Source organism: Bos mutus, chromosome 21 (assembly GCF_027580195.1).
Source record: "Bos mutus isolate GX-2022 chromosome 21, NWIPB_WYAK_1.1, whole genome shotgun sequence".
NCBI classification, from domain to species: domain Eukaryota; kingdom Metazoa; phylum Chordata; class Mammalia; order Artiodactyla; family Bovidae; genus Bos; species Bos mutus.
In genome coordinates this window covers 15,268,359-15,288,244 of record NC_091637.1, presented here as the reverse complement: position 1 = coordinate 15,288,244, position 19,886 = coordinate 15,268,359, and the positions used below count along the sequence as shown (strand labels likewise).

The following is a 19,886-nucleotide window of genomic DNA, read 5'->3' as shown; positions in this document are numbered from 1 at the left end:
TCAAACAAATTGTTAACCACTTCGAGGGGTAAGAAGAGCATCAGCCAGAGGTTCTTGACTTTGAGTGATCACAAGGACTACCTGGAGAGCTTGCTAATAAAATAGATTTCTGTCCCCCTTCTGTGTTGAAAGTTTGAAATAGGATCGAAGAGTGTATTTACTTGGCACCAAGTGATTCTCCTGGAGGTGGTTTGAGGGGTATCCTTTGAAAAACCCTGATTTGGCCTTAGAACACAGAGGAGTCGTTCAGTTCAGTTGCTCAGTTCAGTTCAGTCACTAAGTTGTGTCCGACTCTTTGCGACCCCATGAATTGCAGCACGCCAGGCCTCCCTGTCTATTACCAGCTCCCAGAGTGCACTCAAACTCATGTCCATCGAGTCGGTGATGCCATCCAGCCCTCTCGTCCTCCTCCTGCCCTCAATCTCTCCCAGCATCAGAGTCTTTTCCAATGAGTCAACTCTTAGCATCAGGTGGCCAAAGTATTGGAGTTTCAGCTTTAGCATCACTCCTTCCAAAGAACACCCAGGGCTGATCTCCTTTAGGATGGACTGGTTGGATCTCCTTGCAGTCCAAGGGACTCTCAAGAGTCTTCTCCAACACCACAGTTCAAAAACATTAATTCTTCAGTGCTCAGCTTTCTTCACAGTCCAACTCTCACATCCACACATGACCCCTGGAAAAACCATAGCCTTGCTAGACAGACCTTTGTTGGCAAAGTAATGTCTCTGCTTTTCAATATGCCATCTAGGTTGGTCATAACTTTCCTTCCAAGGAGTAAGTGTCTTTTAATTTCATGGCTGCGGTCACCATATGCAGTGATTTTGGAGCCCCCTCAAATAAGGTCTGACACTGTTTCCACTGTTTCCCCATTTACCTGCCATGAAGTGATGGGACCAGATGCCATGATCTTTGTTCCTTGAATGTTGAGCTTTAAGCCAACTTTTTCACTCCACTTTCACTTTCATCAAGAGGCTTTTTAGTTTCTCTTCACTTTCTGCTATAAGGGTGGTGACATCTGCATATCTGAGGTTATTGATATTTCTCCTGGCAATCTTGATTCCAGCTTGGCTTCATCCAGTCCAGCATTTCACATGATGTACTCTGCATATAAGTTAAATAAAAGGGTGACAGTCTTGACATACTCCTTTCCTGATTTGGAGCCAGTCTCCTCTTCCATGTCCAATTCTAAGTGTTGCTTCTTGACCTGCATACAGATTTCTCAGGAGGCAGGTTAGGTGGTCAAGTATTCCCATCTCTTTAAGAATTTTCCACACTTTGTTGTGATCCACACAGTCAAAGGCTTTGGCATAGTCAATAAAGCAGAAGTAGATGTTTTTCTGGAACTTTCTTGCTTTTTTGATGATCCAAGGGATGTTGGCAATTTGATCTCTGGTTCCTCTGCCTTTTCTAAATCCAGCTTGACCATCTGGAAGTTCACGGTTTACGTACTGTTGAAGCCTAGCTTGGAGAATTTTGAGCATTACTTTGCTAGCGTGTGAGATGAGTGCAATTGTGCAGTAGTTTGAACATTCTTTGGCATTGCCTTTCTTTGGGATTGGAACGAAAACTGACCTTATCCAGTCCTGTGGCCACTGCTAAGTTTTCCAAATTTGCTGACATATTGAGTGCAGCACTTTCACAGTATCATCTTTCAGGATTTGAGACAGCTCCACTGGAATTCCATCACCTCCACTAGCTTTGTTCGTAGTGATGCTTTCTAAGGCCCACTTGACTTCACATTCCAGGATGTCTGGCTCTAGGTGAGTAATCACACCATCATGGTTATCTGGGTCATGAAGATCTTTTTTGTATAGTTCTGTGTATTCTTGCCACCTCTTCTTAATATCTTCTGCTTCTGTTAGGTCCATACCATTTCTGTCCTTTATCGAGCCCATCTTTGCATGAAATGTTCCCTTGGTATCTCTAATTTTCTTGAAGAGATCTCTAGTCTTTCCCATTCTGTTGTTTCCCTCTATTTCTTTACACTGATCAATGAGGAAGGCTTTCTTATCTGAGAGAGAGAAAATTAACAGTTCAGGGATCACTGGGTCCACATTGATTGAGCTTCCCAGGTTGCTCAGTGGTAAAGAACCCACCTGCCAATGCAGGAGACACAGGAGACATGGGTTCAATCCCTGGGTGGGAAGATCCCCTGGAGGAGGAAATGGCAACCTACTCTGGTATTATTGCCTGGAAAATCCCATGGACAGAGGAGCCTGGCGGGCTACAGTCCATAAGGTCACTATGACTTGGACACTACCTGGGGATTGAGCACAAGCAGGCAGGTCAACATTAACATCTTAGTGGACCATCCCACCAGATAGGAATACATTTGTATAATATAAACACATATTTACAACATAGAATGTTATAGGGACTATTGGCATAGTGATTTAAATATATGATTTACCATATTCAACTACTATTACAGTGTGATCATCTATTAGTATAGGGTGATCATTTTTTCCTAATAAATTCTTCAAAGCCTATAATTTTTATATCACCATAATATTTAACGGTATAAGTATGCCAACATTTATTTTGTTGTTGTTTAATTGCTAAGTCACTTCCAACTCTTTGCAAACCCTTGGATTGTGGCCTGGCAGACTCCTCTGTCCATGGGATTTCCCAGGCAAGAGTACTGGAATTGATTGCCATCTCCTCCTCCAGGAGATCTTCCCAACCCAGGGATAGAACCCATGTCTCCTGCATTCACAGGTGTATTCTTTGCCACTGAACCACGTAGCCCTTGTTGTTTAATATACAGGGATTGTTTTCCAGGCTTGATGTTCTAAATAATGCTTGGATTAGCACTCTTCTCCATAAATTTTTATTTTGCTTTTGTATTTAAAATGAAGAACCTCTCAACAGTCAAATTAAGGCTGACATTACTCTAAAGGATTTGATAGTACTTTAAAATATTTGTTATTTCCCTCTAACTGAAAAGATCATGTGGTTTGATTCTTAATAATCATTTCTCACACCTTGGAAACTCACTTTCTGTTTTAACACAGTAGAATAGCAGGATGATTCAGCTAAGAGGAGAGAAGTACTTTTAATATCACACTAATGAGCTCATTCTGTTTTAAGTGGGACAGTGATTGTTGGAAACCTCAGAGAAAACATCTTCCAATACCAGCCAGATTAAGTCTTGGTATTTCCTGCTCATAGAAGATATAACCTCCTACAAAAACATCAAGCAGTGTATTTCAGGGAGCATCGCAGGTGGTTAAAACATGTTTTATCTTCTGTAGTTCATAACAAATAACTCAAGTTGTCCTTAGAATCATTGCATCCTGGGCCATATCAACTGAGACCTCGGTGTCAGTAAAAAGCCAGTAGGGAAGTAAAAGAGTAAATGACTCCTTATAAAAGGTGGCATCTTCAGGATGTCAACTGATCAGACTTTTCTTTGATAAAGGTAAGCCAGCTGGTCTGTTTATAGCAAAGGCAGGGGAATTGTGGCCCGTGGGTCATTTTTGATTTGCTTTCAGGCAGGCACTGAGTTAGGGCTTCCCAGGCGGTGCTAGTGGTAAAGAACCTGCCTGCCAGTGCAGGGGATGTGAGAGATGCAGGTTTGATCCCTGGGTTGGGAAGATCCCCTGGACTAGGAAATGGCAACAACTCTAGTATTCTTGCCTGGAAGATTCCACAGACAGAGAAGCCTGGTGGGCTACAGTCCATGGAGTCACAAAGAGCCGGATCTGATTGAGCACATGAGCAGATATATAACTTGTGATCTCTCTAACCCTCTAGGCACTGAATAACTGTTAACCTCCTTTATTGAGCAAATATTTTCAAGGATCTTCTGCAGACTCTGTAACTGGTGCTGGAGATGAAGAAGTTAGTAAAATCCAGAGTTCATCTATCCTAGAATTGCTCACAATCTCTTGGATGAAATACACAATTACAGTATATATATATATATATATATATTATATTTAAGTCACTTCAGTCATGTCCAATTCTGTGCGACCCCATAGACGACAGCCCACCAGACTCCCCCGTCCCTGGGATTCTCCAGGCAAGAACACTGGAGTGGGTTGCCATTTCCGTCTCCAATGCATGAAAGTGAAAAATGAAAGTGAAGTCGCTCAGTTGTGTCTGACCCTCAGCGACTCCATGGACTGCAGCCTTCCAGGCTCCTCCATCCATGGGATTTTCTAGGCAAGAGTACTGGAGTTGGGTGCCATTGCCTTCTCCAATAATATATGTATATATATATACATATATATTATGTAGATATGACAAGGCAGCCTGTCATTTAGACACATGGATCTGAATGCCTCACCCAGGTTCCCACCATGACTTGATGGCAGGCATAAGACTATATAGTTCACATCCTGTATCCTGGGGTCCAGTGGTCTTTCTCTTAAACTACTGACAATATTTTGTACTGAATCCCCTGCCTTCTCTTTGGACTCATTATTGGCATGACCTGTACAGTTAGGATGGGAAGTGAAGTAAGAGGTGTATGCAAAGCTAATTGACACATTGGCTATCTCATTAGTGCTCATCTGTGTACGACTGAGTGAACTCAACTGAGTTTGCTGACCTTCCTATCCTTGTTCATGTAAGATAGAATTACACCAAGGTTCTAAATAACATTTTTCTCAGGCTTTACCCCTCTTTGTCTCAGTCCCCCATTAATTTCTGCCAAATAGTTTCAGGAGTCCTCAAGCCATCTCCTGTGTTGGTGCACTCGTTTTCCTTAGCGTGGGCTATCTGTCATGTTCTTCTGCTCTGCATCTTTGGGGTGAAGGCCAATATCAGCTGAAGGGCACTGCTACTGACTCCTGCTAAAGAGTCCAAGGAGTGTGCTCAGTTTCCCAGGGGTGGTCTGAGTCTACTGGTATCTTTGCTAAGGGGACATTGTCTATTATTGTTTGCATCCAAGGAGCTACAGTCTGGGCTTTTAATGTACCACATTTGATTTGATTGAAGCTGGTGGAAAATCTTGGAAGGTTGTGGTTGTGGCCCACTGGGCTACAACCAGGCTATTTCTTTTTAGCTAATTCTTACTTCTAATGGGTCCTGCATGCAGATAGATTCTGGGATACCTGCCAAGTGGTCTTTCAATGCATGACAAAATCCTAAGATGAATAAAACTTAGGTTCTAAGCACAAAATCAGTGCTTCACTATGTAGAAGAGTCTGCAGGAATGCTCAGTTGCTCAGTTGTGTCCAACTCTTTGAGACCCCATGGACTGTAGTTTGCCAGGCTTCTCTAACTATAGGATTTTCCAGGCAAGAAAACTGGAGCAGGTTGCCATTTCCTACTCCGGGGAATCTTCCCAACCCAGGGATTGAATCTGCCTCTTCTGCATTGGCAAATGGATTCTTTATGACCAAGCCACCTGAGAAGCCCCCTTAGAAGAGCCTATATTCCATAAAGGTTAATACAGGTTCCAAGAAAAAAGAGGTCCATAATCATGGGAAACACTGGTTTCAATCAATTAAATCCTGTTAAATAGATTTTGGAAGGAAGTAAAAGGGAGAGAATAGGAGCTTTATTACCTAATATACGTTATAAAATTATTTAACATAATAGGGCTTCCCTAGTGGCTCAGATGGTAAAGAATTCACCTGCAATGCAGGAGACCTGGATTTGATCTCTGGGTCAGGAAGATCCCCTGGAGAAGGGAATGGCTACCCACTCCAATATTCTTGCCTAGAGAATTCCATGGACAGAGGAGCCTGGCAGGCTACAGTACATGGGGTTGCAAAGAGTCAGACATGACTGAACAATTAATTTATTATATTTAATATATAATTTATTATTAAAATACACATGATGTAAAATACACTCATTGGAGTAAATGATTTTATTAAATTTATAGTTTTGCAACAACCATCACTATAATCCAGTTTTAGAATATTCCCAACACTCAACTTTCCTCAAATTTACTTACAGTCACTCCCCTCTCCCACCTCTGGCCCCAGGCAACCACTTATCTGCTTTCTGTCTTGATAAATTTGCCAGTATGCTACTGGAGATCAGTGGAAAAATAACTCCAGAAAGAATGAAGAGATGGAGCCAAAGCAAAAACAACACCCAGTTGTGGATATGACTGGTGATGGAAGTCAAGTACGATACTGTAAGGAGCAATATTGCATAGGAACCAGGAATGTTAGGTCCATGAATCAAGGCAAATTGAAAGTGGTCAAACAGGAGATGGCAAGAGTGAATATCAGTATTTCAGGAATCAGTGAATTAAAATGGACTGGAATGGGTGAATATTACTCAGATGACCATTATATCTACTATTATGGGCAAGAATCCCTTAGAAGACATGGAGTACCCATCATAGTCAACAAGAGTCTGAAATGTAGAACTTGGATGCAACCTCAAAAATGACAGAATGATCTCTGTTCATTTCCAAGGCAAACCATTCAGTATCATAGTCTATGCCCTGACCAATAACGCTGAACAAGCTGAAGTTGAATGGTTCTATGAAGACCTACAAGACCTTCTAGAACTAACACCCAAAAAAGATGTCCTTTTCATTATAGGGGACTGGAATGCAAAAGTAGGAAGTCAAGAAACACCTGGAGTAACAGGCAAATTTGGCCTTGGAGTACGAGACGAAGCAGGACAAAGGCTGACAGAGTTTTGCCAAGAGAACGCACTGGTCATAGCAAACACCCTCTCCCAACAACACAAGAGAAGACTCTACACAGGGACATCACCAGATGGTCAACACTGAAATCAGATAATTATATTCTTTGCAGCCAAAGATGGAGAAGCTCTACACAGTCAGCAAAGACAAGATGGGGAGCTGACTGTGGCTCATATCATGAACTCCTTATTGCCAAATTCAGACTTAAATTGAAGAAAGTAGGGAAAACCACTAGACCATTCAGGTGTGACCTAAATCAATCCCTTATGATTATACAGTATAAGTGAGAAATAGATTCAAGGGATTAGATCTGATAGAGTGTCTGAAGAACTATGGATAGAGGTTCATGGCATTGTACAGGGGGCAGTGATCAAGACCATCCTCAAGAAAAAGAAATGCAAAAAGGGTAAATGGTTGTCTGAAGAGGCCTTACAAATAGCTGTGAAAAGAAGAAAAGTGAAAGGCAAAGGAGAAAAGGAAAGATATACATACCCATTTGAATGCGGAGTTCCAAAGAATAGCAAGGAGAGATAAGAAAGCCCTCCTCAGTGATCAATGCAAAGAAATAGAGGAAAACAATGGAATGGGAAAGTCTAGAGATCTCTTCAAGAAAATTAGAGATACCAAAGGAACATTTCATGCAAAGATGGGCACAATAAAGAACAGAAACAGTATGGACCTAACAGAAGCAGAAGATATTAAGACGAGGTGGCAAGAATACACATAAGAACTATACAAAAAAGATCTTCATGACCCAGATAACCATGATGGTGTGATCACTCACCTAGAGCCAGACATCCTGGAATGCAAAGTCAAGTGGGCCTTAGGAAGCATCACTACAAACAAAGCGAGTGGAGGTGATAGAATTCCAGTTGAGCTCTTTCAAATCCTAAAAGATGATGCTGTGAAAGTGCTGCACTCAATATGCCAGCAAATTTAGAAAACTCAGCAGTGGCCACAGGACAGGAAAAGGTTTTCTTGTCCATTCCAATCCCAAAGAAAGGCAATGTCAAAGAATGCTCAAACTACCACACAATTGCACTCATCTCACACCTTAGCAAAGAAATGCTCAAAATTTTCCAGGCCAGACTTCAACAGTACATGAACTGTAAACTTCCAGATGTTCAAGCTGGATTTAGAAAAGGCAGAGGAACCAGAGATCAAATTACCAACATCTGTTGGATCATTGAAAAAGCAAGAGAGTTCCAGAAAAACATCTACTTCTGCTTTATTGACTATGCCAAAGCCTTTGACTGTGTGGATCACAATAAAGTGTGGAAAATTCTTAGAGATGGGCATACCAGACCACCTGACCTGCCTCCTGAGAAATCTGTACGCAGGTCAAGAAGCAACAGTTATGGAACAACAGACTGGTTCCAAACCGAGAAAGGAGTACATCAAGGCTGTATATTGTCACCTTGCTTATTTAACATATATGCAGAGTAAATCATGTGAAATGCCAGACTGGATGAAGCACAAGCTGGAATCAAGATTGCCAGGAGAAATATCAATAACCTCAGATGCAAATGACACCACCCTATGGCAGAAAGTGAAGAAGAACTAAAGAGCCTCTTGATGAAAGTGAAAGAAGAGAGTGAAAAATTGGCTTAAAACTCAATATTCAGAAAACTAAGATCATGGAATCCAGTCCCATCACTTCATGGCAAATAGATGGGGAAACAATGGAAACAGTGACAGACTTTATTTTGTCACTTTATTTGTCACAGACTTTATTATATCACTGAGTATGGTGACTGCAGCCATGAAATTAAAAGATGCTTGTTCCTTGGAAGAAAAGCTATGACCAACCTAGACAGCATATTAAAAAGCAGAGACTTAGTTTGCCAACAAAGGTCCATCTAGCCAAAGCTATGGTTTTTCCGGTAGTCATGTATGGATGTGGGAGTTGGACTATAAAGAAAGCTGAGCGCTGTAGAATTGATGCTTTTGAACTGTGGTGTTGGAGAAGACTTGAGAGTCCCTTTGGACTGCAGGGATATCCAACCAGTCAATCCTAAAGAAAATCAGTGCTAAATATTCATTGGAAGGACTGATGCTGAAGCTGAAGCTCCAATACTTTGGCCACCTGATTTGAAGAACTGACTCATTGGAAAAGACCCTGATGCTGGGAAAGATTGAAGGTGGGAGAAGAAGGGGATGACAGAGGATGAATTGGTTGGATGGCATCACCGACTCAATGGACATGAGTTTGATCAAGCTCCGGGAGTTGGTGATGGACAGGGAAGCCTGGCGTGCTGCAGTCCATGGGGTCTCAAAGAGTTCGACACGACTGAGCGACTGAACTGAACTGAAATTTGCCTATTCTGGAGATTTCATATAACGGAATCTATATCAGATTTGCTCTGATACACACACATGTACACAGTACATGGCCCTCTGTGTTTGCTTTCTTTTAATTGACGTAATGTTTCTGAGGTTCCTCCGTGTTGTAATATGTGCCAGTAGAGTTTTTCTTTTTTTCTTTCTGATTGTTATTCCCTTGCATCGATAGACTGCCTTTTGTTCATCCCTCATTAGTTATGGACATTTGTATTGTTCCCAATTTGGGGTTATTGTAAATTATTTTGTTTTTAACATTCAAGTATTAGTCTTTTTGTGGGCATTATGTCTTAACTTCTCTTGGGTAGATTCTTAGGATGGAATCAACAGGTTGTTTGGTAAGCATATGTTGAACATTTTAAGAAACTGCCAAACTGTTTTCCAAAGTGGGAGAATTATTTTTCATTCCTACCAGCAATGTATGAGGGTTCTAGTTCTAGTTCATCACATACAAGCTAATGCTTGCTGTCGTTTGTCTGTTGATTGGAGCAAATCTGATGTGTATGTTGTGGTAGCTCACTGTGGTATGAAATGGATCTTTATGCAGGTCTTCTCACAGCTTTTAACATAGCCATGTGAATTACTAGTCTCTGAAAGCAAATGGTGAATAGAGTATACACAACATTTCCTAAACTCATTTTCTCTTGAAATTCTTTTTTCCCTTAAATGAGCATATTAAAAGGCCTAATGTTCTGCAGAACACATTTTGGGAAGCATTACATCATTTGATTGTAATATTTTTAGCTTTGTTCTCTGTGATATTTAATTACGAACAAGTGTTTACCACACAGTGATTTTGAATCAGGTGGCACAGATGCAGAGGTTAATAGAATGTAAGAGTTAAAGGAGGGTGCTTAAGAGATTTGTGCTAGGCCATTTTTGAGAAGCAATGGTCTTCCTGAATAACTAAATGTCAGTTTGTTTTTCTCTGTATTTGGTTCCCCAGCCCAGTCCAGATGGGCCTCAGATCTCAAGTGGAGTTCAGCAAAGCTCAAGCTGAGATCCTGGCTACATTTTCCTTATCAATGCTCAGATAATAATCGTAACAACAACAATGATAATAATTCAAATTTATGTTGGTCACACCTGTGCCAGGCACTGTGCTAAGCAGTCTTCATGTATTATCTTCTCACATCCCCAGTGTGGGCACTCGTATTGCAGCCACTTTACAGATGAGTAAACCGAGGCACAGAGTGACCAGTAGCTTGCACACAGGTAGTAGGAAGTGGCAGAGTCAGGATCTGAACCTGGTGCCTTGACACTCGGGCTGTGTTCTTTTTTTTTTTTAACTCCGTGTTGTCCATGGTGCACTCTGGGCCGCGGAGCCTGAGAGGCCCAGAGCCGCACAAGACGCCTGGACTGGTCCCGCCGCCGCGCGGACTCAGCACCACACTCGGGCTGTGTTCTTGAACCACTCTGCTATATACCCTGCATGCATGCCTGCTAAGTCGGTTCAGTTGTGTTTGACTCTGTGAGACCCTAGGGATTGTAGCCCACCAGGTTCCTCTGTCCATGGGATTTCCCAGGCAAGAATACTGGAGTGGGTTGCCATTTTCTTTTCCAGGGGATCTTCCCAACCCAGGGATCGAACCTGTATCTTTTATGTCTCCTACATTGATAGGTGGGTTCTTTACCAGTAGTGCCGCCTGGGAAGCCTGGTATATATCCTGCCACCTTCGTGGTGGCTCAGCTGGTAAAAACTGCAGTGTGGGAGACCTGAGTTTGATCCCTGGGTTAGGAAGATCCCCTGGAGAAGGGAATGGCTATCCACTCCAGCATTCTGGGCTGCAGAATTCCGTGGACTGTATAGTTCATGGGGTCACAAAGAGTCGGACACGACTGAGTGAATAACTTTCACTTCACCTTCCAAAAAGGCGGATTGGCCTGAAAGAAGATTTTTGCTTGTCTTAACTGCATAGCAGTTGTAGGATTTCCAGTCCAGAATTTGCCTCCCTAGAGTCATCATCATCCCAGTTGTCCTTGCTGTTTCTTCTCTCCTGCCAGGAAATATATCACTCGTTCTCCTGTGAACCTCTCCTTGTGTTTATCCTTCTCTTCTTGTCTGAAGGCCACCTCCTTTGTCCAGGCCTAACCTGACCTCTGGGCTATTCACACACACACACACACACACACACACACACACACACACACAGATGAAAACTTCTACCTGGTTTCGTTGTCTCTGGGTTTTCACTTAAAAATCAGGATTTGCATCCCCACTAGCAACATCTTTCCAGATTCCCGCTCTACATGACACACCACTCTTACTCAATTCAACAACCATCTTCAGGGCTCCTTTTGCTCAAAGGATAATTCCCAGTCCCTGAGCAGGGCATTCAGACTGATTGCTATTTACCTCCCCAGTCTATCTTCTGTGATTGCCCCCTTTTGGATCCTCTGCTGTGGGCGGATGCTTCACTGCTGCCACAAGTGAAGCCATCCCTGACTCTGTGCCTTTGCTTCTCTCTGTCCTCCAGCCCGTAGTGCCCCCTTCTCTGTTGTTTGCTTCTCTGAGCGCTTGCCTGCCCTTGGAAGGCCCCTAACCTCTAGGATGCTATTTCGGCAGAACTCAGCCTATAGTGATCTCTCCCTTCTCTGAATCCCCTGAGAGAACTACAACCCGGGACACTGGCATCTGTCCAACCTCTTCAGCCTCAGTCTTATTTATTGTAAACTGAGTGTAAAAACAGCCCCTGCTTCATAGGGTTCTTGCCCTGGTTGGAAGATACTACAAAACTCAGCACTGTACCTGGGTCAAAGCCACAAAGCACCCAATAAATGAAAGATAATGTTATTGATAATCAAGATTGTCATTTTTATGATGCATGATGCTTTGTGTTGTTTGACTGTCTCATGAGGGGTAGACCTCTTGAGAGTGGGGATCAAGTCATGTCATACCTAATACACTGCCTTAAGCACCAAGGATCTTGGGGAATGTTTGTTGAGAATGGGCAAACAATCTTGAACCTGGGAATCAGAAGCTCATCCCTAACATCCCTAACATGCTCTTTGAGGCTGGCTTCAAATCCAAGCCCTGATATTGATTCTCTGTGTTACTTTGGGCACATTCTTGAATCCTCTTGGCCCCCAGTGTCTCCATCTGTGAGATGGATAGAATAGTACTGCTCCTTTATTGGCTGTGAGGGTAATGAGATAATGCTGGTAACATGCTTATCTTAGTAGCTGCTCTTCTGGTTGTTTTATTATTGCTGTTTAGCTGATAAACACTAGACTTGCTAATGTTTTCAAATGTATGTATTTCCTAATGTTGCCATAACGAAGCAGTATGAATTGAATGGCTTAAACAAAGAAGTTGATGGTTTCAAAGTGCCACAGTCTAGAAATCCAAAATCAAGGTGTTGGTTTTGATCAGTCCTGATGAGGGGGTTGGTTCCTTCTGAGGGGGGTTGGCTCCTTCTGAGGGCTGTGAGCCATGTCTTTCTCCTACCTTCTGGTGGCCTCAGGCATCCCTTGTCTTGTCAGTGGTACCCTTCCACTGACAGAGAGAAGGCAGCATCTTCTCTATGCGTGTCTGTCTCCACATCTAGATTCCCCCCTTTTATAAGGTCACAAGTCATCTTGGATTAGCGGCCACCCTAATGACCTGATTTTAACTTGATTACCTCTGTAATGATGTAGTTCCTAAAAAGGTCATATTATGAGGTTCTGGAAGTTAGGGTTTCAGTATACCATTTTTTCCCAACTCAATCTGTAACAGAGAAAATGATTAATTATTGTATTCTCTAGAAAATACTTTGCTGAGAAAATGAGTTGGCATTTCTCAATGAAAGAGGAGAAAACCCACAACACATGATAGTCTTCCTGACTCCATGACATCTGACATTCACAGCGGTCCATTTAACTGGGTATGACGAGAGGAATTCGTTTTGACAAAGATCTGCTTCTTTCCACAAAGTGAGTCCCAGGACCTTTGCCCCGAGTGGTATTTCCCACACGTGCTTTTGGAATTGCATATCTATCATTTTTGGTTCATAACATTTTTGCAGAACCCCCAGGATGAAAATAGCACACCAGATCTCAGGCAGTTGGCATCCTCTCTCCATTTTTTATAGCACTCTGCTAAGCTCTCATGCTGTTTACATGTGATTTATATTCCTCCTGTGGTCCTAAACAGATATAATAAAAACAGATTTAGAATATTAATTTGACATGGTTCAGTCTGGCATGGTCTAATACAAATTTATTTATCTGTAAGATAAAGATACAGGCACAGTTTTCTTCTCCTTCTGATCATTGTAGGAATTAGGGATAAAGGATGTGGTACATTTAGCACAGTTTCTGGTGCCCAGGGGACATCGTTAAATGGTGGTTGCAGACCTTGTGAGCACTGGGGTTATAGGGACGTGATTAAGACAGGGTCTGCTGGGCTTCCCCGGTAGCTCAAATGGTAAAGAATCTACCTGCACCGTGGGAGACCCGGTTCTATCCCCCGGTTGAGAAGATACCCTGGAGAAGGGAATGGTTACCCTCTCCAGTATTGTTGTCTTGAGAATTCCATGGATGGAGGAGCCTGGCGGGCTACAGTCCATGGGGTTGCAAAGAGTCAGGCATAACTGAGTGATGGAGCATGCATACATGCATGCAACAATATTTCACTGCTGGGCATGGAAATCAACAGATGGACCCAGTGATTGGAATTGGGATACAAGGTAAGGTCTTGGGTCTGACAATACTGGGTCCTGGTTCCCAGAATTGGAGCTAGGAAGAAAAAAGAGCAAAAGAACATCAATGTTTAAATAGGGTTGCTCTATTAGAAATGGATAACCAACAAAGTCCTGCCGTATAGCACAGGGAAACCTGCTCAGTGTTATGTGGCAGCCTGGATGGGAGAGGAGTTTGGGGGAGAATGGATGCACTTGTGTATATGGATGAGTCCCTTTCCTGTCCACCTGAAACTGTCATAATATTGTTAATCAGCTCTACTCCAGTGTAAAATAAAAAGTTTGAAAAAAGCTTAAAAAGTGCTTACCAAGCGAGTCTGACACTATCCTGAGCACTTTATGCACAACCTCACGAGTTAAGTGCTATTGATTATCTCCAGTTTACAGATGAGAGCATCGAGGCTCAGAAACATGCGCATGATCACACTGCCACTGCGTGGCAGGATCGAATTTCAGACACAAGCTCTCTGACTCTAGGTCTTCAGGAACTATTCTCACCTATTTAAGGCAAGTGCAAGGACATCAGAGTAGCCCTGGAACCACAACGCTGAGTATCAAAAGTAAGCTGAGCCTTGGGAAAAATGGTCCTAGATATTTCTTAGCCATACATTTCTAGGTATAAAATTGCACAGACACTTCTTGACAGTTAGAGAAGCTGGTCTTCTCATAACAGAAGCTGAACTGTAATAAACCTGCCCTGTTGCCAAAAGCTTGATTAATTCTAACAGAAAATCCATAACACAAAATCATCTTGCATTGAAAAACGTCTTGCCCACTTTACATTTCATTCTTGTATTAATATAAGACTTGACCCCTTTCATGGGTTAATCAGTGCTTCCAAGGGCTCTCTGACCACTGTTCTTTCTCACTGATTTGAGGCTCATCCATTTGATATGAATCTGATGTCTAATCAAGATGCCCTCCACCTTACACATGAAACCTTGGCACTAATAAATATATTTGTTCAATTCTGAGAGTAATTTGCCAGAATTTCTACATTTAATAACAGTCTTTTCTTTCTTTCACTCCAGAGCATAACCTTCAGTGGCAGAACAAATCAGGCCAGTCAGCAAGCTGCCAAGTCCTGTGGGCTCCTTGTCAAGGAGAACAGCTGGACCCATTTCTGATCAACGTTCAACACACCTTTGGACTGCTGAAGGAGACCAGGCCAGACTTTGCAACTTTTCAAAGACTTCCAATAGCCACTGAATGCAAAAGACAAAGGGTGTCACATTCACCCAGGAAGTCTACATTTAAACGTCTGTACGTGGCATGGATGATGGTTATTGAAACAGCCCAAACCTCTATCACAGTGAAGGGAATATAGCTCAAGAGGCAAGCAGGCAGCCCCAGAGCCGAGAAATGGATGACTACAAATACCAGGACAACTATGAGGGCTACGCCCCCAGCGATGGCTACTATCGTGGCAATGAGTCCAATCCAGAAGAGGATGCGCAGAGTGACGTTACGGAAGGCCACGATGAGGAAGACGAGATCTACGAAGGCGAGTACCAGGGCATCCCTCACCCGGATGACGTCAAGGCCAAGCAGGCCAAGATGGCGTCCTCCAGGGCCGACGGCCTGCGGGGCCAGGCAGACCTGCTGGCCGAGCGGATGGAAGACGAGGAGCAGCTGGCGCACCAGTACGAGACCATCATTGATGAGTGTGGCCACGGACGCTTCCAGTGGACCCTCTTTTTTGTTTTGGGTTTGGCCCTGATGGCTGATGGGGTGGAAGTGTTCGTGGTGAGTTTTGCCCTGCCCAGTGCCGAGAAGGACATGTGTCTCTCTAGTTCCAAGAAAGGAATGCTTGGTAAGTAGAACTTTTCAGAGCTCATTCTCCCTGTGGCGTGAAAATCTGAAGCGGGAAAGAGCGGTATAATTTGTATAGCACCTGTCACTCTTAGGCGTCTTAAATCTACCATAATGTCCTTGCAGCACCATCATTTTACATCCATTTTGTCATGAAGGTGTTTTTATCTCAGAGAATTTAATAGGCACAGGTTTACAAAGCTAATAGATATTGGAGCTTAGGTTCCTACTGAGAATTGACTCTCAAGACTTTAGTTCTTTTTTCCAAGTCTTTTTTTTTTTAAATTGAAGTACGGCTGATGTACAATATTATATAAGTTACAGGCATACAATATAGGGATTCACAGATTTTAAAGGTTATACTTCCTTTTCCTCCGCCCTGAGAGTCTGATTTCTTTCTTCTTTATATTAAATCATCTTCCATATCCAAATAACAAATTCGTTTTGTGTGTGTGCATGTCTCTTCCACTCAGTCCTCTCTGTGACTTTCCAGAATCCATTAACATCCGCTCCTGGTTTCTCTTGTATATAAGTGTTAGTGGGCTGAACGCCCGTGTGTCTTGGCGATAAATGCTGGGCTGAGCCACCCGCAGAGCCCCTGCAGGCTGTTGGGAGCCACACTGTGAAGCACAGATGGAGTCCGTGGGATGGAGGACGGGAGCTTGGCAAATCCTTGATGAGACTAGCACCATCAGAGCCAGACTTCAGATATCAGGGCTTGAGGCACAGAGAATTTTGTGAAGTTAGAGAGAGTGTGGGCATAAATAGTGTGGCATAGAAGAGATTCATCAGAATATAGACAAGGGCTTGTCTTGGTCATTAAATGTCCTACAAAACATATTCATTCTCTAAATTCACAGTCCATACAATTGATTGTTTAGCAAAAGTACAGTGTCAGAGAACTTACCATGAGTCAGGTTCTTACTCAAGACTGAAATATTTTAACCGTTATGACCCTCAAGAACTCAAAATCCACCCAGAAATTTAGTTCATGCATTCAACAGATATTTCTTGTTTGTATACCATGTTTTAGTCTTTCTGCTCCAGCCCTGGAGAAAAAATATTGAACAAGGTAGATGTTGTCCTTGCCTCTCAAAGAACTTATATAAAGTAGGACAAACAGGTATTAACAAACAGAAAATTATTTGATTATGGTAAGGATGCGTGCTTTCAAACATTTTGTGCCATTCTGGCCCCACTGCCTGCTTTAGAGCAGGGATTGACAAACATTTTCTCTACAGGTCTAGATGGTCTCTGTTGCCACTACTCAACTCTGCCTCTAGCAAAAAAGAGGCCATAGACAATATGCAAACAAATGGACACAACTGTGTTCCAATAAAACTTTATTTAGAAACAATGTAGCAGGCTGAATTTAGCCTGTGGGTTATAGTTCATTGGCCCCTGATTTACAGCCACAATAAATAGGACTAGGGTATAAAATGGAGAAAACATCTGCATAAAAAACTGTCCCTGGAGGCTTTTAAAAATGGTTTCATAGACTCACAGATGTAGTAAATAGATTTGTATTTGCCAGAGGGAAGTGGAGGTAGGGGAGGGAAGGAATGGGAGCCTGGGATTAGCAGAGGCAAACTGTTATATATAGGATGATACATTGTAAGGTCATACAGGGAACTATATTCAATATTCTGTGATAAGCTGTAATGGAAAATAATATGAAAAGATACCTGTCTATATATAGAGAGACCTATATATCTGAATCACTTTGCTGAATAGAAATTTACACAACATTGTGAATCAGTTATACTTCAATAAAATTTTTAAAAAAGAAGCATACAGGCCACTATCCCTAATGAATATAAATGTAAAAAAATAATCAATCTTAAAGAAGTAAATTCTAACACAAGCTACAACATGGATGAAACAAGTTACACTAAGTGTAATAAACCAAACACACCCACGTTTTTTATTTATTCCTGTTTAATTAAAGTTAAAGGGACCTTTAAAATTATGAGATCTCTGTCAGGTATGGCTATCAGGGAACCAAAAGAGACCAAGTATATACAAACAAAAGAAATGACTCAAGAAGCAAGATGTCACCCAGAGTTTTTTTTTTATTATTTTAAAATAATAAAAAAATTATTATTTTTGTCAGCAAAATTCTGCTGTCTCTTCAAGTTTCAATAGACTTTTTTAAAAGGACAAAATCAAAATGAATCCCAACTCCCTGACAAAACGAAACTGTTGCCTGTTGATCTAAACATTTCCAAGACCATTATTTTGTTTTGTGGTATTCTCAACTGAAACCCTAGATTCGTATTAGTCCAAATTGGCATGTCGGTAATGATTTCATGCCCTCTTGGTCTCTCCACTACCCTGGTACCCAACAACGTCATTAAGAGCTGGCTCCCAGGGCAAATGCTGGGAATTGAGGAAACATGGTCCCAATCTGGAGAACCCACGTTGTGAAGTTTTGCTTTCAGTGTTTACGATGAAGATGCTATGACTCAGCCCAAAAAGGGCAGACCCCTGACAGAGATGGACTCCCATATGCACTTGTGGGGCCCCCTTAATGGATCCAGGGAGGTGGGTGACTGGAGAGTCTCATCAGGCTGGCTTCTTTATGCATTTTCTCATGTCAGCTTCGTAGTCACCATGGTGCTTATAGGAATTTTCGTCCCATTTGTACATATCAGGAAGCAGACTCAGTGAGCTGTATTCAATGGCACATAGTAATTGCTGGAGCTGGACTTTCAACCCAGGTCTTTCTGATTTTAGGATCTGTGCTCATTCTGCTACACCATACAGCCTTTCCTTTCATCCATGGTCTTTAGGAAGGAGGTCATGCCATGGGGAAGACTTCTCTCCAGTTGTCAGGCACCCCATAGGGTACCTGAACACCACAAATTTCTTCCAACAGAGAGGTAGCATGGTGTGGGGAACGTTGCCAGTGTGGACACTGGTGTCTGTCAACAAGGTTTTGGCAAATGGCTTTGTCATTTATCTTTCTTGGCAAGTGGTCTTGGGCAAGTCATCACTTCTTTAATGATCAGTTTTCCTATATATGGAATAGGGTAATGATACATCTGTTGCAAGGATTATATGAGATAAAGCTGGTAAGCTCCATGGCCACTAAACTACTGTTAGTTCTTGTTACTTTGTATTATTATAGTCTCCCTGCAGCATTTATAGTGAGTTGCAGTTCCCTGGTGGCTCAGTGGTAAAGAACCTGCCTGCCAAACCAGGAGATGCAGGAGACATAGGTTTGATCCCCGGGCTGGAAATATCCCCTGGAGAAGGAAACAGCAACCCACACCAGTACTCTTGACCGGGAAATCCCATGGACAGAGGAGCCTGGTGGACTACAATCCATGGGGTTGAGAAGAGTCAGACATGACTGAAGCAACTTGGCACAGTTGCACTGAGATCACCCTGCAGCCAAGTGGACCCTGCCTCCTCCAGTTCTTAGGAGAGTGACTTTGGGAATTACTTAGCTTCTCTGTGCTCAGTTTCCTTCTCTGCAAAATGGAGCCGCTAAGGATATCTTACTTCATAGGATTTTTGAGGACTAAATGAGTTTAATGCATTTAACTTGCCTGAAATGGTGGCTGCCCATCATAGGTGCTCAAGATGTTGTAATTATTATTGCTAAGTTTGTTTCTTTACTTTTTTTTAAAATCAATTTTCCAATTTCTGGAAACCACTGATTTTTTTTTTTTTACTGTCTTCATAAGGTTTTGCCTTTTCCAGAATTTCATACAATTGGACTCATATAGTATGTAGCTGTTTCAAATTGGCTTCTTTTGCTCAATAATATGCATTTAGGTTTCCTCCCTGTCTTTGCATGGGCACATGCCTTTCTAGGGTTAAATAATATTCCATTATTTGTATGTACCACAGTTTTATTTATCCATTTGCTTACCAAAGGGCATCTTGGTTGCTTCCAAGTTTTGATAGTTGTGAACAAAGCTGCTATAAATGTCCATGTGCAAGTTTTTGTATGGATAGTTAGTTTTCAGCTCCTTTGGGTATCAGGGTGTATGATTGCTGGATTGTATGGGAAGAATAAGTTTGGTTTTGTAAGAGACTGCCAACTTGTCTCCTAAAGGGGCTGTACCGTTTTGCATTCCCAGCAGCGTGTATAAGAGTTTCTGTTGCTCCACATCCTCACCAGTATATAATGTCTTCAGTGTTCTGGATTTGGTCATTCTAATAGGTGTGATATGGTATCTTGCTGTTTTAACTTGCATTACTCTGATGACCTATGACGTGGAGCATCATTCCATATACTTATTTGCTATCTGTATACCTTCTGTATAGCTTCCCTGGTGGCTCAGTGGTAAAGAACCCACCTACCAATGAAGGAGACATGGGTTCAGTCCTTGGGTTGAGAAGATCCCCTGGAAGAGGAAATGGCAACCCTCTCCAGTATTCTTGTCTGGGAAATCCCATGGTACAGAGGAGCCTGGTGGGCT

The 19,886-nt window shown here is 42.3% G+C and overlaps 1 protein-coding gene across 1 annotated transcript in view; it reads left to right on the top strand.

The window, feature by feature from the left end:
- The window catches only part of SV2B (synaptic vesicle glycoprotein 2B), a 242,503-nt gene that overhangs the window by 130,262 nt on the left and 92,355 nt on the right, over nucleotides 1–19,886 (top strand). Inside the window, exon 2 of the mRNA XM_070358807.1 lies at nucleotides 14,673–15,454. Within this exon, the coding sequence (XP_070214908.1) occupies nucleotides 15,004–15,454 (451 nt within the window). The 5' untranslated portion in view covers nucleotides 14,673–15,003. The remainder of the gene's footprint in view (nucleotides 1–14,672; nucleotides 15,455–19,886) is intronic.